Here is a 22,429-nt window from a genome sequence, read left to right as displayed (position 1 = left end):
CTCACGAAAGCTCATGCTCAAATAAATTGGTTAGTCTCTAAGGTGCCACAAGTACTCCTTTTCTTTTTGCTTATAAATTTGGTCAATGAACAAGATATATTGAATGCATCACACTGTAGATGTATCCCAGGGACTTTCGATGTTTCTCTGAGCTCACTTCCACAACTCCACGACTGAAAACAAAAATTCTTGATTTAATGTGAAGCTTTGTTTTCTGCTCATAAAAACTTTGAATTCTTTAAGGAAATGTATTGGCTAGAATTAGCCGCTAGCTTTCCCATCACTGCTCCACTTGCTCAGTTTTAGCCCTAGGGAGTTTTGTCTTAACTATATTTGTTTTATACCTTTGAACTCTCTCTCTCCTAAGCCCTCATATTTACAAGAATTTTAGCATGTGACAGCCAAATCTATCCTTCAACAGAAACGATCATTTTCAGACAATCTAGTCACGATAAATTAGCTCTGTTTTTGTCTGATTAACTAGGACAATATTGATTACACTGACTTTTGAAATTTGGGTAAAAAATAGTTTTATTTAGCTCCACTATAATGGAATAATTCTAGTGCCTGACTTTGATCAGAGTTGATATTTTGATGTTGCTGTGTGTACCAAATTACAATGGGAGAGGCAGAGATGTCATATAGGTTGCTCCATCTTATCTGAGGCCTGATCACATTCACATATTAAGTGAATGGGAGTTTTCCCATTATTCTAATGGAACTGTGCCCTTACTGAAAAATGCTCTTCTTAAGGAGATTAGGAAAATAAACTCTAAATGGTGCCGTGGAGGGATTTTTAGATTGAAAATTTAGCAAAGGTTTTGAACTAATGAATGTTTTATTATTAATATCACAGTACAGCTATTGTGCTAGGCACTGTGCAAACATGCAGCAAGAGACAGTCCCTGCCTTGAAGGGCTTACATTTTACATAGACAAGACAAAGAGTGTCAGGGGAAATAGAGATACAGTGACTAGAGCTGGTCAGGAATTTTCTGTTGGAATGATTTTCCAACAGAAAATGGCCCTTTTGTAAGACTGAAATTTTTCATTTTGCCAAAAGATTTCAATTTTGCAGAAAATTTGATTTTTCATTAGGAAAATTGAAATGATGGCTCCTCATCTGCCCACCTGGAAGCTCTTGTCAATTTCAGTTTCTGCCTGAGGAAAAGTAGCTAGTAGCCAGGGGGAGAGGGTGGGTGCTCAGCCTCTGGCAGCCTGTCTTGAAGGCTCTCGTCAATTTCTCTTTCTGCCTGCAGGGGGAAAGTGAAGTTGCTAAGAGCCTTTCAGGGAGGTCCCCAAATGATATTTTTCTGGAAATCCCGTCCAATGAAAATTTTGCACTTGTAACTTTTCGTCCTGATTTGGGAAACATGGAAAAACATGTTTTTCAAAGCATGAAGATTTTCACAGAGGGGGATTTCTGTTTTCTGGCGAGTCATAACAATGACTTGTCTAACACCACATTGCAGCTCAGGGGCAGTGCTGGTAGCAGAACTCATATCTCCTGAGACCCAATCCAGTGTCCTAGTGGCAGGACAGCTGATGAGCTGTGGCTCGAATAGATGCTGGAGCAGGAGCAAGCACAGACCGAAGCCAGTCAGAAACAAGAGCAACCTGGAGCAGAAGCAGTCAGAATAAACAGGTAGCAGGGATCATCCCCAACAAGGTAGCATCATTGGACAGCAGTGCCTTGCTTTCATTAGGAGCCTATATACCTGCCTTGGAGTCACCTTTCTAGACCCTGGCTTATGGATTGGCTGGCCTTTAGGACTTGCCAATAATTATCTCAAATGAACACAAGAACACAATTTACTGATTAATCTTATATATTTGCACTGAAAAAAATGTTTCCCTTTCTCACTATATCCATTCACTCCTGACCCTCTCTGTAAAGAGTGGATTGTTTTTACATTATGGTTTCAGGAGAAGCAGGGAAGAATTTTTACCAAATAATAAAATGTTGCAAATATTATGGCCTGGAAAATTATGACCCTGGATCATGCCCTGCTCTCACCTACTGTAAATCTGGACAAAGGCCATTGACCTTCTTTGGTCAAGTATTGTTAGAAATCTGAGTATCTAACCCTTGTCTTATTCTTTCTGTTTTTGATCAGAAAAAGAAAAAACAAAAATGCAGAAACAAAAAGAGGATGAATTGATTCAGAAGATCCATAAACTGGTGCAAAAAAGAGATTTTCTTGTAGATGATGCAGAGGTGGAGAGATTAAGGTAAGGCCTGAAAGTGCCTGAATTTGTTTCAGAGACTTGGCAAGCCCATCACTGTAGTTAATTCACCTTCCTGAGAGGCAGAAGCAGAAGAATTCTTCCATCGACCTAGTGCTGTCTACACTGAGGGTTAGGTTGACTTAACTATGTTGCTCAGAGGTGTGGGTTTTTCAAACCCCTGGGTGACGTAGCTGCGTTGACTTAACTTTTGAGTATAGACCTGGCCTTAGATGGGGGAAGTAAACTTGGAAGAGAATTCTAACAAAAAATGATTTTCAAACATGTATAAATTGGTCTTTGCACATACATAATGCTCATGTTATCATCATCAATTATTTGTATTACTGTAATGCACAGAAGCTCCAACCAAAATTGATGAGTTATAAACATGGTAATAACAGTTTGAGTCCCAAGGAGCTTAAAGAAGTAGATCAGACAGGCAAAGGGTGGGAAGGAAAAGAGAGAGGAAGAGATTTGCCCAAATTCAAACAGGAGATCAGCAGCTGAGCTGAGAATAGAGCCCTGACTCCTAGGCCTGGTCTAAGCTGAAAAGCTACATTGCTCAGGGTATGAAAAATCCATGCCTCCAAGTGACATAGTTAAGTCGACCCAACCCCTAGACTGCGCTAAATCAACCTAGCTACCGCCTCTCAGGGAGGTGGATTACCTATGTCAACAGGAGAGTCTAGATAGTGTCTTCTCTGAAGCACAATAGGGATGCAGCTGCAGCTGTGCCACTGTAGTGTTTTAACTGCTGATAAGCCCTTAGTTTTGTGTATGAAGCATAAAGCATCACCTGTAACCAGAGACTATAAAGGCCTCAAAAATGCCATTCTGCTAGACTACTGAAAATACACGCAGTACAGTTGGAAATGCATTAGTGCTCTCTATTGCTCACTTGCAACATTTATTGGTACTTCTACTTTAATGTATCTGTAGCTAATGAATCTGATTTTTCTACTAAACTGAAATAATTTTTAACCAATGTGCACTTTAATATTGAAAAAATGGAATAGCAACAAAAATTCCATGAATGCTAAAGACTAGCAAAATGACGTTAATTTCCTGAGGGCCTGATCCTGCCATCCTCACACAACCACAACACTAGTTGACTTCAGTGGGAGTCCTGGCAGCATGAGACAATAAAATCAAAATCTTCACTTAGACAGGATTTTAAACAGAGAGCATTATAGCACATCATAATGTTCCTTTGCTATTTTTTCTAGAAGGAGCCTGGTTTAGTGGTTAGAAGATGGGAATTGGGATTATGGACCATTGGGTTTGGTTTTTAGTTTTGACACTGATTCACGGTGTGACCTTGTCAAGCCATTTAACTTCTCTATGCCTTGGTTTTCCTACTGGTATAGGCCCTGATTCATCAAAGCATGTGCTTAACTGAAGTGCTTTGCTGAATGAGGGGCATAGTGGGGATAATACTTGCCTGTCTCTCAGGGTTAAGCAGTGAGCACTAGAATAAAATCCCAGCCGCATTGAAGTCAATGAGGGTTTTGCCACTGACTTCAATAGGGCCAGGATTTCTCTCTCAGTTCATTAAGTTTCTAATGAGCTTTGAGATCTTTAGATGAAAAGTGCTAAATAAGTGCAAAGAAGCATTACTGCTATTAATAAGATTCTTATGGCTCTTGCCTTAACTAAGAGAAACAGCCCCTTGTGTAATGTAGAAATCAGAAATCGCTGCTTTTTCTTCTACAACCTTTTTTCCCCCGCCCTCTTTTTGCACCAACAGAGAGCAAGAGGAAGACAAGGAGATGGCTGAATTCCTTCGGATCAAGTTAAAACCCTTAGACAAAGTAACACGATCTCCTGCCAGTGAGTTTAACATTTAAAAACAAATGGGAAAGAAAAGAAATCTTTGAAAAACTCTGGCAAGAAAGGGGATAGATTTTCAAAGGCACAGAGGGCAGCTAGACACCCAACTCCCACTGAAAGTCAATGAGAGGTGGGCTCTTGCTCCCACTTGTGTCTCTGAAAATCTCCCCAAAAATGCTTAGACAAAATGAACTAATATAAAATCCACCTCCCCCCCCCAAAAAAAACAAACACCACCACCACAAAATGCCAGCTTCTGTTTCTAGCCATTTTGGATGAGCTTTTGAAAACCAACTAGCGAACTTGGATTTCCAATTCTCCTCAACATTAAATCCAAATGTGCTAGGTGGCTTCGCAAATCTCAGTTTTAAACTGTTGCATATTTTAGTAATATGTGTGTGTGTGTGTGTGTGATCTTCCACAGCCGGTAGTTTGTGTCCTTACCTACCTCTCTTGATAGCAAAAAGAGCGTGTATTTCAATCATGTTAGTTCAATCAACTTAGTTTAACATGATTTTTAAAAATCCTGTTAAAATGCAGATTAATGTGCTTGAAACCATTTTATCTGGCTGCGTTTCCACCTATGAGGAGTCTAGAATTTTAACTACAGGGAGCACGATTTCCTATGTGATAGTGACAGTAGTCTATATCTTAATGATGGTTAACCTGGCTTTTCAGTCACATAAAGCCAACTTGCTTGAGCTAACACAATTGAAAGACCCACCCTTTTGTCTACCAAGACAGGAACTACGCAGGTTGGAAGGTATCTTGAAAGGCTTATACATTACATACCATGTGTAGTAGGGATATGGGTGTAATATGCTCCAGGTTTCTAGACAGGACTTTGGAACAACCAAAGAAGGGACTGTTATCAGAGAAGTCTTCCTGGGTTTTACATAAAGCCCAGTGCATGCTGGAACGGGATGTTCTGAGTTTAGAACCCAGTCCTACTCCCATTCAGGTCAATTGCAAAACTGGAGCACATCACTGGATTAGTCCAAGGATAGATGAGTGAAGCCCTTTCCAGATTTACTTACCCCTTTGTTAAGAAACTCCCTAACGCTGCATTTGCCTCATAGATGTACTTCCCGGGATTAAACTTGTTTAATCTAACCCTGCTCTTTACTCTTACTACAGAGACAAGGTGGGTGTGGTAATATCTTTTATTGGACCAACTTCTGTTGGCAAAGGAGACAAGCTTTCAAGCTACACAGTGCTCTTCGTCTGAACCTGATGAAGAGCCCTGTGTATCTTGAACACTTGTCTCCTTCACCAACAGAAGTTGGTCCAATAAAAGATATTACCTCACCTATCTTGTCTCTACATGGATACAACACTTCAAACTTTAGTCTTACTGTCCAGTGTACGCTGCCTTTACCACCATATATCTTCTTATCTAGGGTATGTTTGCCTTTTGTTATATTTTCAGAGATGTATGTTAGTTTATCTTCTGCCATAAGCAATGGCTGATTTTCCTATTCTGTAGTTGTCTTTACTCTCTTCATGATTTTCTGACAGGATTCTGACATATACTTGGAGAGTGACCATGACTTTCAACTTATCATATGGTTCTTTTAAGGCGGCGTGGATTACAAACCACATGTGTTAGTGCTATTTGTTTTTTCCCCCACAACTGGTTTCTATATTTGTAGCTGTCCAAAGTATATACATTTTCCCTACACTTGGATAGGTTTTGTTTCCCTACCTGCTGTCCATTAAATTCCTATCAGAAAAACACTTTTAATATGTTCATAACTTTAAAACCTACTCAAGTTCCATTGACTTCAATGCAAATGCTTAAGTGCTTTGCTGAATTAAGGCCTTATTCAGTAGAATTATGTCAAAAGGGTGAACCTCCAATTTTTCCAGATAGCTGCATTCTTACTCTTTTAGATAAACTCAATCAGGGACCCATCAGTTCTATAGTTCATGTTTGTTTTAATCTTTACTTTCAATTAGGAAGAAAAGGTCCCCAAATCTTAACAGAGAGATGGCTGCAAAGGCCAGCTGCCCACTATAACATGCTATACAGCATTTTTATCTTATTTTCATCAATAGGAAATTGGATATTAATTAATTGGATATTATGTAAAGAGGAACTGGAGTAAACTGTGAAGGTTCCGACTGTCTGACAAACCATATAAGTTGGGCACCATCATTACCTACATAAACCACATAGGCAAGATATGAAGGAGAGATTTAATTACTGAGAAGTATGGCTATTTTAAAATGTACCATAGTTTCAATGGGAATACAATAAATCAAGTGCCAGCCACTGATGCTCTTCCTGAGTCCAACAAAAGGAAAGTGCTGCATATGAACATTCCAAATCCACAGACTCTTCCACTATCCCAAGATTTATCCCTTCTCAGCATCCTGGCTTATTATATACATTGGAAGATATAGAGGATAACACTGACCGATATTGTGGCATACAGGTCCATAAAGAGAATTCAAAATACCATGATATTTATGGTGGTCAGTTGTACATATCCACAGTACATGGGTCTGATACAAGAAGCTGACTTTGTGTGGAAGTGGATTGGCAATGGAATATAAAGCCTTTTTGCCTTTAGAGTTAATTTGAATCTGGCACAGGCTGTTAGTGGCTGAAAGCTAGTCCCATCTGATGACCAGTTGTTGGAAAAAGCAAAATGAGGTTCTCCACAAAACTTGTACTGGGCATCACAAAACCACCAGCACAACTGGTACCAAACTCATAACAAAGGTATCAGTCTCTGCGGGCTGAACGGATCAGGGAACTTAGTCAGTGGAGTTATACTCATTTACATCCACTGACTAAGGAGGAGCTGACCCTCACACACTAATCTGTCTGTGGACCAAGGCACTTGGACAGAGCAGTGAGGGGAACTTACAGTAGGGTAATGAGTGGGCTGCAGCAGTGTAACAGAACACTTCAGTCTCCAGGGCTGCCAGATAGTATCCACTGATTCCTTGGACTCCTTCTCAGAGTAGTGGGTGTTGTCTGAGGTTCCCTGCTTGGTTTCCCTTTCTTGTTCCTTCATTTTAACCATATGATTTACACCTAAATCCCCTCTTTTCAGTTTGATGTCTGGATTCTGTGTCCCCTCTCTCACCTAAGTGGGCAGGCCTTCTGTTCCTTTGGTGGGGTCAGTCATCACATAGGCTGGTATCTTTCAACATCACTAAGAACATTTTTCAAAGAATGTAAAATAAACTCTGTCTAGAAGGTAGGCCTATGTGATACTGCAGGATACTGTGTACTGAAAGCAGAAGGAAATAGTTTGGTCTAACTCTAGGTTTTAATGGTGTCCTGTTCTGAATGTCACAGGTACCCCAGCAGAAAAGAAGGCAGAACCTCCTCCAAGCAAGCCCACCGTCACCAAAGCAGGAATAGCTATTATTAAAGATTGTTGTGGGGCCACGCAATGCAACATCATGTAGCTGCAGTCTCTCTACCAAGTCTGTCTTTTTTTCAAATGCTTTCATTGGATAAAACTGTAGGGTGAAAGGATTTTAAAGCATCCTGATAGTCAAATCAAGAAATACTGTAAACATTACAGTAATGTACTGAATGTACCAATGGTGAATCCTTCACTTTTGCATGGATCACTCAATGCGCATGCTTAAAATAAAGGAATATATATAGCAGCTGTCCAATGACCAGAACAGATAGGTAAAAATAGCTGAAAAGACAAATACAACTCTGTGGCAAAAGTAAATTAGAAAAGTGTATATTTTACCAAATAATGTTTAAAATAGCAGTTTTAAAAATTCAGCACTTTGTAGGATTTGTTATACACCTTTTTCGCTTGGCAAATTTCATTCAAACACATGCCACGGTCTGAATATAAAAATGTCCTGTCTTGGCTATTTTTCAAAATGAAACCTTAGAGTAGCGATACTGTATATAGTGCAACCAATAGATGAAGCAAATTTAGTACTAACCGGTGTTGCATACAAAATATTTATTGAACTAGTACGACATTTGACTACTTGGCTGTTTAGTTTCATTTTCAGTTCTTCACAGGGAACAGATAACAACAAAGATCCTGCTCATTGGCTTGTATTTTATTATGGCATTTCAGTGACCCTGTGGTCAAATGTCCTTTGTCACTTTTAAATAACCCAATTCAAACAGAGATTACCTGTCCATTTGGATATTGGTTTCTGCTAAATTCTTAGCAGGCATAGCTATAGTTTTTGGTGTAAATTCAAACACTGCATCATTTATTGGCTTACAAGCCTTCCACCTTGCAGAGATACAATAATACTGAGAGTGCAGTCAACTATTAAAACCACAACTAAATGCACTATGAGATTATGTATCACAGGCTAAATAGGTTGCTGTCCAGAAGGGGAGAAAAACATGAAGGCAGCAGGATCATTTAAACTTATGAAGCAGGGTGCTGAAAAGGGCTATTACTCAGATTCTTAATGGCCACGGGAAACATTAGCTGTCAAGTATTGTAAAAAGACAAAATGTCCCCAAATTCTGTCTTCAAGATTAAAAATAATAAACATAAAAGGTGAAGTTTTCGGTACTAAAAAGATAGCAGTATCTAAAAAAGTGGTTTTGAAACAAGGGAAAAACAATTAGGTCTGATACATCAATTGGTATGCAGATGAACACATATAAAATATAGTTGTCCCTTTACTAGCTGTCAGTAAGATGGTGCATTTGTGTGACTAGTATATCATATGTTTTGGTGAATGTTGTGATGGGTGTAAGTAGCTAAATGAAGATGTTCTGATGTGAAAATATTGTGCTTTAAAAAAAAGATGGTGGAACGTGCCTAAAAGAAAAACGGTTTTTCAAGCTGAACAACCATTTCTTAATGCTGGATAAGCAGAACACTACATATAAACCCACGGGAAATAATAGTTACAGCAGGGGAAGCCAGTAAAAATATCAGCAAGTTATGTAACTAAAGGTAGATGTTAAACATTTCTGAAAGAGCTGAAGCAGTGTCTAGTTCAGATTCAGGGATGTAAACATTCAAATTAGTATATATCATTATATACTATATATGCCTGAGCTTTATTGGTCCAATATGTAGCATTTGCATCTCTAAACAACCTGTTTCGCTGTCACAGACTTCTTTCAAGAACCATACTACAAAAAGAATAAAGAGCAGCAGGGGAGCAGGCATAAGAAACAAAGAACATATGTTACTGCAAAATGTTCCTTAGGGATCAGAAATAAGAGAGGAGAAAATATTCAAGTTTAAATATTAAAGCAGCACTTTAAATATTTTAATCAAAGTACTATATGGATGTGCATGTGTGCGGACATATAGCTTCACATTCACCTCTGGAGCTTGTCAGAATTTGGTGTACCCAGATTCATGTCAGGCTGGTTGTAGGGTCAGCATAAAATGTGCATCAAAGCAGGGAATTGTTTATAATCTGAATAAATTTTAAGGAAAATGCACAAGAAAAAAAATCAACCAGACTGTGGACAATCAAATAACCCCCCTGAAGTTTCTGATACCTTCTCATTGCTTTGGACCAGTCCCTTATTCTCTATCACGTGCAGTGTCTTAACAGAAATATTGGATGGCTGTATATTATTAACAGGGGTGAGGAAGGATATAGGTAGTGTTAGGAGTGGGACTTCCTCAGGAAGTGTCAAATTTAAGGTCTGAAAGAGGAATTAGATATTTAATACACCTCTTTGTGTATACTGATGAATCAGGAAAGTTGGGTGTCCTGAATAATAGGCTAATCACAAGGCTGCAACTGATAGAGGGAGAGAGATGACTTGGAGATTGGGGCAGGGGGGTTAGTAGGAGTATTTAGACTTTCTGGTAGATGACTGGCCTTGGTCAAGATAGGAGAGACTGCTGGGGATTCACATCTAGGAAGGTCAGATTCTCCTGAGGGATGGGGAGAAATCAGCAGGATTTTCCAGATGGGAGGTGGGCCTGGACAGCAAATTCAATTAAAAGAGAGCCCCAAAACAGACCTTTGTGTGATTGGGCATTCATGATTGGGGTACATCTCCACAGTACAGTGGCAGTAGAACATCTTATCACAATTAAATTAAAAAGAACAAGCACAGTGAAGAGAGCTAAGCATCTATGAACATGCTTGTAATCAGGCATTTGTAATTGGTGTCTTGAGGGAACAGAACTAAAGTATCAGTAATTAAAGTGATCCTTTCATTTTCAGAATTTACAGATCAGATCAAGTGGAAGATCTGGTTTATCAGTGAAGTCTTAGTTTTATCTACTTTTTTATCACTTGGGTTGTGTAAGGCATAGAAGGTGAGTGACTTGTCCAGTGTTAATCGGTGGTTCATTTAGAAGTAGAATCAAGGATCCTGAGGGCCACAAGTCTTGCAATGAATTGCTAGACTTGCATAGTCAGATTTTCCACAGCCTAACTCTGCTCCCCCTGAAGTCAATGGAGATTTCACCTTTGGACTCCAATCCAAGCAGACTTGGTACTGGATGCTTCTGCAAATACCACCCATTTTCTTTGAAAACTGAACTCATACAGTATATATTTCATGTGAGGGTTCATTGCCATTTAGCTTCTTAAAGTTAGTAAGAGTCATGTGGCTAAAACCCATCACAGAATATCTTGGAAATGTACTTCTTTCCATGACTGCAGCTTTTTAAAAGTAAAAGATACTTAGCTGAAATTTTCAAAAGCGATTAATGATTTTAGATGCCTCAGTTTTTGGGGGGCCCAACTTGAGACATTTAACAGAGCCTGCTTGGTTGGTAATTTCTGAAAATCACGCCATTAAGTTGTGTCAAGTTGGGCATCCAAAATCACTAGTCACTTCTGAAAACCGTGGCCATTTACTACCATTTGTATCAAGTTAAATACCAATGCATCAGAAAATCATAAAAGTTCAAGAGAGAAAAGACATGTTAGAACATCAAGTCTATATGTCAAGGGAAAATTGCTCCCTACAGCTACACTAGGTTACATTTTGTGAAGGATTTCACAGTCCCCAAACCCCCCTGAAAATGATGAAACTCTACAGCAAAGTAGAGATAAATGTGTTTCCAAATAAACGAAGATGTAGTGTTATCTAAAACATTTGTTACTTTTCTTCAAGCTACCAAGAGCAATGAGTTGTGAACTAGAGTAGAATGTAATGTCTTGTGCACAATCTCCCTCCAGAAAAGTTAGGTTAGCTTTATGCAAAAAAAGAATAATTTTGTAAATTCATATAGTTTGTGAAAGAAATCTGAAGGGCTCTATTCCAATGAAAAAATGCACAATCTCCCACAGATTACACTCCATAGAAATAGAACTCAGTAAAAAGGAGCCACTTCCATGACTTTTCCCCTCAACTAATCACTGCAGAAGTATAATTTGCCATGTCCCAGAAAGATGCAGAAACCAAGAGACAATTCCCAGCCTTGTGTTTAACCTCAGTCATTTGCAAGGTGAGGTGGAGAAGGGGACAAGGGAGGTAAAGCCCTCGGTGTCCAGCAGTATCATGCCAAGATTTATTTTTTATATAGTATATGACATTTGCCTAACAGCAAATCATTGGCTCTTCCTGAATCAGAGATAAAAGCCCTCCCTGGCCAGGATGGTTTAACAGCAGCCAGGGGAAGAGGTAAAGTCCATCAGAGGCTGCAACAGTCTATACTGTCTACACTGGCTGGTGTTTTCACTAGGGAAGTACTTTACCAGTTCTACCAGCAGTCTAGTACTGTGTGTTCTCAGGATCCAGCTATGTAGTGGTCCTAGAATGATATACCATGGTGGACCACAGATAACATATGGGGAAGGAGGGATGATGATGAGATCAAGCGGTATTGTTAAGAGAATCCTGCTGCCTCTACTATATTATTACCACCACTGTTTTTCCCGACTGTAGGAATCACAGCAAAATGGTATGTGCTAATGAATTAAGAGTTTAGGTTTATTTTACTTCCATGTTTGGAGTAATAGTGTTCCAGAGTTTGTAAGACATATCTGACAATAACTGATTTTATTATCAGATTAATTCAACTCATCTTAACTGAATTTATAGGAACAGGAGATCAGAAAGATGCAAATATAAAGAGACAGACATTTTTTTCCAAATTACAATGAACCAATTCAATCCAACTCCAGAGAAACTCCTCCTATACAACTCTCCTTGTAGGCTGGAAGTGACAATAATATACTAAACCAATATATACTGGATATGTACAACACACATTAAATAGATTACACCATCCAAATGCTTTCCTTGGCTAATCCTACTAGGGAGAACAAGACATTGTTAACTAGTAGCTACTTGTAACTGACACAGTTAATCCTTTCATAGGTGTCACCCTTAACAGAAGGGTATTAAATTTTTACACATGAATACTTTTAGACCATCATCCAAACCCACCCAATTACATACTGAACATCAGTGTATGCAAAAGAGAGAAGTTTTGGAATGGCTGTATCTTTTTGTGGTAAATGGAGCCCTATGTGTTTTATTTGGTTGGTGCTCATAAGTTTATATATTATTGTCAAGCTTTGTTCACACTTCATATTTTCCCAAATGGGCTTAAAAGCCTTTCTGCAATCAGTTAAATGGACACAATCAGTGAGATGTTTCTTTCCTCTGATCTATTTTCCCAATATGTTATCTGGTTTGACCCTGGGCCATGCTGCTTGGAGCCAAATAAACACATAAATAAATTTAACATTGTTTTGAATGAATAAAGTGAAGAACAACTGGGTTATTTGATAGGTTGAATTGAGCTGAAAGGTGCTTTTTTCCCCTTGAATACATCTGTTTGTTTTGTACTAATTGCAGCTTTGTGTCCTGACTCTACAACTGACCTGTGTGTGATCTTCAATGGGAGTTTCATGTGTAGAGCAGCTACAGAATTAGGCTTTAGGGAAGTGAGGCCCCATAGGGAATGGCTGTTTTTTAGCTACTCATTCTTTACTCTGTAGTGGGTAATGTGGAATCATAACTCTAGATCCAAACACCTTGAGATCTAGTGGAATTTAGATTAACCTCTGAAGTTCACAGATGGCTCTTTCCTATATAGTTGGCCAAACCAAAACCCTGAATCAACAGCTCCTGAAATTTGAAGAAGTTAGTTTCATAACCAGAATTCACTTCTGGGCCTCTTCTTTACAACAGACACGGCTGAATCAAATCTCTGGATCTGAACACACCCAGATATCAGGGAAATTTAGATCTGGATTCCAACTTTGTGGTTTAGACCCAACCCCAAAATTAGGCTACCCAGAGAATGATTATTTATCACAGGTTAAAGTCTGTAACATTTTTAGAAGTTACACATTTCTGTTTAAGGGAAATATGGAGGTGAGTGTGTAAGTGTTGGGGTGTTTTGATACCCAATTAATGTGTATTTCTAAGCAGGACTCTAGTGAGTCTTACATCAAAACATGAATCCACATTACTGCTACTTATTAAGTAACAAAAATGAACAAACTGGACAATCTGTAGTCATCACATAAGGAATATTCAGAGAAGTGTGAACAAACCAATTGTTCTATGTAATGTTGTCCACTTACTGTAATGTATATGTCTCTCTATATATCTACATTACAGCTGAATTTTTTCTTGGTGCTCCTGCCTATGAAATAAATATTTGTCTGTGCTTGCAAGTCAGCTCTAACCTTTATATGACAAGAATGTTGCTATAAAAACAATTATGAACACAACAAGCTCTAAGTCATCTGTGAACAGTTCCTCATCTTTACCAACAACCAGCACACGCCTCGGGGTGATCAGTGATCATTTCCCATCTGTACATTGTGCACAAGTTGTCTTGTAGCTTACTTCCCTTGTCAGAAATCCCAGCTCTAACCAGCATTTGCACACAATCAATTTTGTGGATTTAAGGAACTCTGCTCCCACAAAATCTAATCCTGGTTCAGGAGCCTTTAATTGAAGGGAGATTGATCACTACATGAAACCAGGTACTTCACCTCAGAGAATCACTTCTTTTTGTTAGACATATAAGATCTTTTGTAGGTTTCTCTTCCCTGATTGAACGAGAATTAGGTTTGCAGTATGAATTAATGTTCATGATTGCAAATTAAAACTATGCTCTCCATAAATATTGTGCAATAATCACTTACTGCTCACTTAATATTTGCTATTTCCATGAGGTTTCCTGCCTGTTTGCTAGAATATTCATGGAAAGTGCGGGGCATGAACACAACATGGAATAATTTAAAAATCCAAATAAGTAGTCCCAGAATATCCTTTTTAGCAGCATTCACCCAGCTCTAGATTAACCTAGATCTGCCACAGCAGTGAAGTTGCTGAGTTTTCCCAGAAATCAGAACTCCAGCCTCTCAGACAGGGACTAAACATTCCAGCCCTCCTTTCATTCTCATCGAGCACTGCCACAATAAAACACTTAATTTCTCAGGCCTCAGGATCGATTTGGAGAAGTAACTCTCAAATTAATTTAAAATATTTAAAATATTTTACTATGAAGAGGACAATTAGGAGGGTGTTAGTTGGGTGTCCTCTCGGAAACTAAGTTCAAAGTGCATTTGGTCTGAAGTGGAAATGAGATACAATGCTTTAACAGTCTGAAACAGACATTGCTGACAGAGATGTATTACCAAGCTTGTCATGTCCAGCAGTTATTGTTCAAGTGTGGCTCAGAACTGCAAGGTAATGATAGAGGCATTTGGGGACACCTACACAGCAGCTACCTGCAGTGATGAGCTGCCAAAATCTTAACAACCGGTTCCCTATAAAAAGTTCTGATCTAAGGGATGTGCCCCAGTATGTATTTTTTGAACCAACAGGGTTATCATACATCCGTATTTTCCTCCTGGACGGCGATTTAAGAACCAAAAAGCCTGACCTGTCCGGGAAAATACGAAGTATGTTAACCCTGCCTAAAGTTCTTTTTTAAAAAGATGGGCCTGAACTAGAAATGAGCTCCGTTTCACATGTGTGGGTCCCCCCACTCCCTGGGGGTGTGCTAGGGTGACCAGATGTCCCAATTTTATTGGGACAGTCCGGTTTTGGGGTCTTTTTCTTATATAGGCTCCTATTACCCCCTGTCCTGATTTTTCACACTTGCTGTCTGGTCACCCTAGGGTGTGCACATGTGTGGGTCCCAGCTGCCCCCTACCCCCCTCATTGAAGCAGGTGTGCAGGGTTACTGCCCTAGGAACTGCAGGGCACCAGTGGACATGGGGCCAGCTGCAGACGGGGCGTGGGGCAGGGCTAGCTGGAGGCAAGGGGGTGTGGAGCTGGCTGCGGGCAGGGCAGGGCAGGGGGTGGGGAACTGGCTGGAGACAGGAGGGTGTGGGGTTGGCTGGAGGCAAGGGGGTGTGGGGCTGGCTGGAGACAGGGCAGGGGCTGGCTGCAGGCAGGGCAGGGGGGTGCAGGGCTGGCTGGAGAGAGGGGCTGGCTGCAGGCAGGGCGGGGTGCGGCAGGGGCTGGTGCGGGCAGGGCAGGGCAGGGGGTGCGGCAGGGGGTGGCTGGAGACAGGGGCTGGCTGTGGGCAGGGTGGTGGGTACTCACTGGGAGAGCAGCAATACACAGCCCAGGCCCAGCAGAGCAGCCGGGGACCCACCAGGCAGCAGCAGGAGCCCCAGCAGCAACAGGGCTCGTGTCCAGGGCCAGGCGGCAGCACAGATGGCTCCTGCAGCGCAGCACCCACAGTGGCCGGAGGAGGAATTACATCACTTCCCGGCTCAGCGCCCTCTGCAGAGAAGTGGGTTAACAACCGGTTTGCGCGACCCGGCTCCAGCTCACCACTGGCTACCTGTACTGGAGCAAACTTTCTAGAGTCTTTCTTTAACTTTGCTGTGACGTGTACAGGTACCACTGAGGGCTAATATAAATCAGTCAAATAGGCTCATGGGATCATGAAACAGGGATCCTTACCAGAAGCCCCAAAAGTACTTTGACCGCCCTGGAAAGCCTCAAAGAAACACACACACATTGGTTAGATTAGAACTGAAATTGGTGACACACAAAATCCCACTACTACAGTGAGCATGTTTTAACAGATACCTGTTATTTGCAGTTCATAAGTGGCCTCAAGTGGCACTTTCATGGTGAATTATTTGACCACCCAATTGACTATTAAAGAGCACTTAATCTGTAATCTAACCAGTTTGCTGGTTGTATTGACTTTGTATAACATCTTCTCTTTAAAGGCCTGTCTACAATGAGGACAGCACTGGTAGTTTGTTGGCAGAGGTAGTTTTATAACTGTTGCCTAGCCAGGCATAGCTGTTTAGAAAATGGAAAAGCAACATGCTCCTGCCAGTCTAAAGCATAAAAATGGGTATTTCCCCTTCAATGGTTAGACAAATCATACTTAAAACAGATTATCCTAGGGGGAGAGTTTAAAACCATGTTTAAAATCAGTTTCATTAATGTAATCTTGCCACTAAAGTAGGCAGTGTGAGTGCCTTGAATTGCTTTGTGCCATTATTAATGACAGTTGTGTTCATTACCAGTACAGAACCACATAATCCCAACAGTTTTCCACTATTGGGCAAATCCTGGCCCCACCTCCCAGGCTGCCTAGTGGTCACCAGAACTAGTGCAACTCCTCTGCATGAGGGCCAGGATGGAGGGAACTTGGACAATAGGGTCCCATACTCATGTGTGCTATGGAGCTGTGCTCACTCAGCAGAAGCTTCATCCACCCTACGCTGAAGGTTTGGTGTGTATTTGTTTTTTAAATGGGTACTTTTTAATGGCTAATTAATCTGTAACTATGTGGATGCATATGCCAACCCCTTCCTGATGTGGAGACGACTGCACTGTCCTGTGGCTGGACTGCTGCTCTGCCATCTCGGGGAAGAGAATGTTGTCAGCCCTTAGGGAACTCCCCCGCACAAGGCTCTGATCCAAACAGAAAGACCCAAATTCTGCTCTCAGCAGCTCAAGACTGGAGTAAACCCATTGAAGTCAACGGAATTCACCTGTAAAACTGGTGTGAGGGGAGAATTGGGCTCAAAGTGCTTATATGCAGCCTTGAAGACAACTCCAGGGAGACTCTGGTACTATCATTTCTATTACTTTCATGATTATTTCCTTTTCAGCTTTACTATTTGTGTTTGAGTTTCCTTGCTAGTGGGAGTTTTCTACAGGCACAATGCACTGGTTTGCTATACTTTGGTTTAGCTAGCTAAGTTAAGCCATAGAGATGCCTTTGATGCTAGATGCCTATATAGTTTACTATCCGTAGAAATGGAGGAAACATGGAGTTGGAGATTGCACCTTAGTTGAGTCTGTGAACCTTATTTCTGCATAATTTTAACTCATTTCCTTCAAAGGGTGATTCACTTAAAAAAGAAAACAAGAAATGTTTTTCTAGCTAAAAAGGAAATGTATATTACGTATTATGGATAGAAGATCCCAGACACCTAAAGTAGATGGCAAAAGTGGGTGACCTACTTAATGCACATGCATACTCCCCCTGCGTCTTTCCTTCTGCCATTTCGACCCCATTTCCTTTACCACCTAGATTTCTATCTGATTTATTTACTCCTGCCTCTTTCCTTCTCTGTTCACTTCTTCCCCTTATCTCATCATCTGGAGTTGGGTCATGTGCCATCTTCATCTGTCCAAGGTCCACCTGCTTACCATCTTCTTTGATGCAATTTATCCATTGCTTCCTCAGGGTTTCTTTTCTACCACCCTCTGCTGTTACAGATGAATGAAGAGAACCTGGTGAAAATAATGTATGTGTCCAAACCAGTGAAGTCATGCTTCCTGGATTTTGTCAGCCACAACATGAACTTTAACTTCCATCCTACTACCTTAATTTAGAAATCTGTCTCTTTGTGTAACTCCTTTTATAGAGCAAAGACATCTTATCTCAAACACCTGCTGACATTGAACCTGCAATCTCTTTACCACCTATGCTTTTGCACCGAAAGCTTATGCTCAAATAAATTGGTTAGTCTCTAAGGTGCCACAAGTACTCCTTTTCTTTTTGCGAATACAGACTAACACGGCTGTTACTCTGAAACATTGTTCTACACAGTTGGGCTTTCCGTTTCAGTGGCATATGCTTGTCAGACAACACTCAAGATGTTATTCCACACTCTTCCAGCACTTCCCAGTTTGGACTATATCTCACATTTAAACTCACCATCTTCTGTAACCCAACCACCAAGGTTCTTAAACTGGTCAGCCTGGTTTAGCTGTACTCCATTAACCTCTACATATCCAATTTCCTTGTGGCACCTTTACTAACACACTCAGTCTTAGTCATGCTCATTTCATCCCAGGCCTATTTAGCTGGTCATAGCACTGGTTTACTATTTCCTCTAGGACTTCTTTTGAGGAAGCAGTTATTGCTATGTTATCTGCATCTTTTATCTGCAGTCTCTCACCTTTTCCCATTGGGATCCTCCTGTTGACATAGTCCATCAATATAATAAACAGCAGAGGACTGAGGGCTGGCCCCAGATGCAGTCCAACTTTCACTTCAAAGGGACTTGTCATTCTAAAACTATGTTCAGGTGATTGTTTTAGGTGATCTATATAATGCATTCACCAAAGTTATTAAATCAGACACTCCATATTTCCTCAACACTGAGACGAGCATCCTTCTCTCCACTTCATTATGCTTTTTCTAAGTCTATAAAAACTATCCTGTTAGTACTTTAGCCAACTCTCTATCACTTGCCAAATTACAAGTCTACTGAACAGAAAGTGAACCCAATAATTACTAAGAGTGGAGTTTTCAAGACAACTTGTGTGTGAGTGATTTTAAATTAAACAAAGCCAATTTGCTCATCTTAATTATGGTATCCCATTTATTTAAATTTCTTTAACATCACATACATTTTGACCTAGACTACTTGCTCGTGTCCCTTTAAGAATCTAGAAACAAAGATGCCAAACCTAGTCCAATATCAGCAGGTAAACAAAGCTGCCTTTATAAAATACTATAAATATAGAAGAAATATGCTCCACAAAATTAGACATAGTGGTTTGACTGGGGAGTTCTGGCCATGTGGGGAAAATAGAAGAGCTCATACTGCCAAGTATAAAAAGTAAGAGAGACTGCGGCTATAACGTTATTTTCCTATGGATAGCACATGACACCGCTAAATGATGAAGGTGCACAGTCCACTATGAACTTACTTATATTAAATAAAATCAGGAACATGGGGAGATTATATATTGGATGCAAGTTGGTTCAGTATATTACAGCTCCCACAGGAATTCCAAAAAAGAATGTTCCTTCTGAACAATAAGACAGCAATATCTACATCAGCATAACCAAAGTGACAAAGCTTGTTTTAGCGGAAACAGGAGACCAAATTTTATTGTAATTTACAAACGCTCATTTTAAATCTCAACATTTTAACAGAATGAAAGAGCTCATTTGAAGGGGCTGTGAACATGATGGCAGATTTGAGGTAAATTTCATACACATGGGGGTTTGTGCGTACATTTAATCCTTTATTGATTGTTAATGTATGCATGTGCAGACAAAGACCGTGATGGGCACATTTTAACAAGTCAACAAAAATGTATGTTGGCTGCAGAAGTCAATTTTTGGTCACAATCTTTATCGATTTCAATCTGTAGCCCTAATATGTTAATAAATAAACTATTAGTCGTGCTTTGACAGCGTTTTCCATGCAAAGATTGCAAATAGCTACAGGCCTGATTCCAGGGCTGGATTACCCAATAGTCCGACTAAGCACGTGCTTAGGGCACCAGCAAAGCAGGGGCACCAAAAAAAAAGATTTTTTTTGAAAAAATTTGATATTTTTAAAAAAGCATCAAAGTAGTCATCATGGGAAAAATCAGAACTTTGTTAGACTTCCTTACACTCCACTACACACTCTTCCCCCGTTTTTCTGTTCTCTTTTTATTACTTATCCCCACCTAAACCAGGGGGGCGTCCTACTAACGTAGATCAAAATAATGCGAGGAAATCAGATCCTGTCATGTACTGTGGCTCAGTTTGACCCATTTTTAGCAGGCCATATCTCAAAATATGGGAATGCTAGCAAAAGTAACCCATCAAACTTATCCAAGACAATATGTGATGAACTCATTGGTCTAATGAGTGGCAAAGTTCGTTCAGCTATTGTGGATGAAGTAAGTACTGCTGGGTACTTCAGTTTCTCTGTCGACTCTACACCTGATCTTTCACATATTGCGCAATGGAGTATTGTACTAAGATATATGTCTCCCACAGATGGAAAACCAGCTGAACGATTTATAACATTCCTCAATTTGAAAAGCCACACTGGTGAAGAAATGGCAAATCAAGTACTGCCTTATCTGTGCCAAGTTTGCAAAACAGATTTCTCAAAGTGCAGAGGTCAATCTTATGACAACGCTGACAACATGTCAGGGCGTTATCAAGGAATGCAGAAGAAGCTTTTAGAACAGAACAAATATGCCATATTCATACCACGTGCTGCACACTCCCTTAATCTTGTTGGCTGCAGTGCCGTTGATTTTTGTCCGGTGGCAGTAAGTTTTTTCTCAACAGTCCAGTTACTTTATACATTTTTCTCTGCCTCAACACACCAATGGGTAGTTCTTAAAACATATTTGGGCAATGATCGTGTGTTGAAATTTCTTTCTAATACTCGCTGGAAGGCACATGCAGTGGCAACAAGTGCAATTCTGGAGTCTTACTCAAAGATTGTGGATGCATTAGAAAGTATAGCTGAAGACAAATCACAACACTTTTACCACACAAGTCAAGCTCTCCAAGAAAAAGAATTGGATTTGAAAACATGTGCAGACCTCTATCAATCATTAGCAGACCACTTACACACTTTGAGGAATGATTTCGAAAGATTTAAAACATATCAAAAGATATCTTGCCTGATACTAACTACAAAGAAGCCCAGTCCCGCAAGCAAATCAGGAAAAAACAAGCAAATGATAGCAGTACAACAGAAACAGCATTGAATCCTGGAGAAAAATTTCATGTATCTATTTACTATCTTATAATTGATACACTTGAAGCTCATATGAAGAGGAGAGGTGAAGTGTACAAAGAAGCATCAAGTAGATTTTCTTTTCTAAACGATATGGACTTTTCTGACGAACAATATTCACAAGGTTCCCAAAAGCTAGTTGACTCAATCCCTGTTGACTTGAACATGAATCTCTGTGGAGAAGTACGGCAGTTCCACTGTTATATGTGTGCAAAGTTTAATGAAACAGGAAAAATTAAATTCAGTCACATTGATCTTCATGACACAATACTGAAAGATGGAATACAATGTGTATTTCCAAATGTAGAGATCGCACTACGTATTTTTCTAACATTGATGATTACTAACTGCTCCGCAGAATGCTCTTTGTCTCAGCTGAAAAGAATAAAAAACCCTCAGAGAACAACAATGTGTCAGGACAGACTTGATTCACTTTCCCTATTGCATATGGAAATGGACATGCTTCATCGAGTCAGCTTCGATGAACTTATCCAGAATTTTGTTATCAGAAAATCTAGAAAGAAGCTATTTTAATTTCAGCACACATGTAAGTTTTGTGTCATTTCGAAAAATAAAATTTTATTTTACAGTGTAGTATTGTTTTTATTTTTAATTACATGGGGGGGCACCATAATCTTTTCAGTGCTTAGGGCCTCTAAAGGTCTTAATCTGGCCCTGCCCCCTGATTCTACAAAAGTCAAAGGATATACAATCTACAGTGATGACCTACCAGAACACACACACAATGCACAGGGAACTGATGCATCAGTTGCCATCTGCATGAAGCACTTTACACATGGAGCTGGAAACTTTGTATATTAGTCCCATCAGTTCTCTTTTCCAGTCACCTTAGTCTGCAAACAACTTTGTGCTGAAGCGTTTCTGTGCTTAGTCACATACTGCCCAATGGGAGGGAATGTGAGAAAGTCTGCACTATGTGAATCTGTGAGATGTGTAGCAAAACCTGATTAAATAATTGCTGTCTTGTGGGGGAGGGTTCATTTTAGGGCTGTGGCTTCCTAGGTGATTGCTGCTTTAGCTAATTGCAGAGCAGCTTGCAAAACCTCAAGACAGCAGAGAGATGATTTTAGCTAATCCTAAATTCATTGCGAGTTAAAGACCTCATTCTACCTACATAGATGACAAAACATTATGTATTCTTTTCTCTCTTTTTGCAGAAAACAGATCTCCTGACTGGATTTCTTTTTTGTATGCCATTTTAGTCCAAAAAGGCTGATTTGAAATTTCTACGCCTATTGCATAGCATACGCTAATACTCTTTGAGAGCTATATGAACAGTCTGAAATGCCTCTGACTTTGTATTGTTCTAACCCCTGTGATACTGAACAAGGGACTAGTTCAATGTGGCATCATCAAAACAGATGATATATGCACCAAATGGCCACAAGAATACCGTGTGCAGATCTGGAAGCCCCATATAAAAAATATATTTTTGAATTGGAAAAGGTACAGAGAAGGGCAACTAA

General features: G+C 40.0%; 1 protein-coding gene across 1 annotated transcript in view; it reads left to right on the top strand.

Moving 5' to 3' along the window:
* Positions 1 to 12,694, top strand: part of BMERB1 (bMERB domain containing 1) — a 104,783-nt gene extending 92,089 nt beyond the window's left edge. The window contains exons 4-6 of the mRNA XM_073362355.1: positions 2,117 to 2,231; positions 3,976 to 4,058; positions 7,372 to 12,694. Coding sequence (XP_073218456.1) covers positions 2,117 to 2,231; positions 3,976 to 4,058; positions 7,372 to 7,484 — 311 coding nt within the window. The 3' untranslated portion in view covers positions 7,485 to 12,694. The remainder of the gene's footprint in view (positions 1 to 2,116; positions 2,232 to 3,975; positions 4,059 to 7,371) is intronic.
* The last annotated feature ends 9,735 nt before the right edge of the window (positions 12,695 to 22,429 follow it).

Source organism: Lepidochelys kempii, chromosome 10 (assembly GCF_965140285.1).
Source record: "Lepidochelys kempii isolate rLepKem1 chromosome 10, rLepKem1.hap1, whole genome shotgun sequence".
NCBI classification, from domain to species: Eukaryota; Metazoa; Chordata; order Testudines; family Cheloniidae; genus Lepidochelys; species Lepidochelys kempii.
This window is presented reverse-complemented; position numbering and strand designations above follow the sequence as displayed.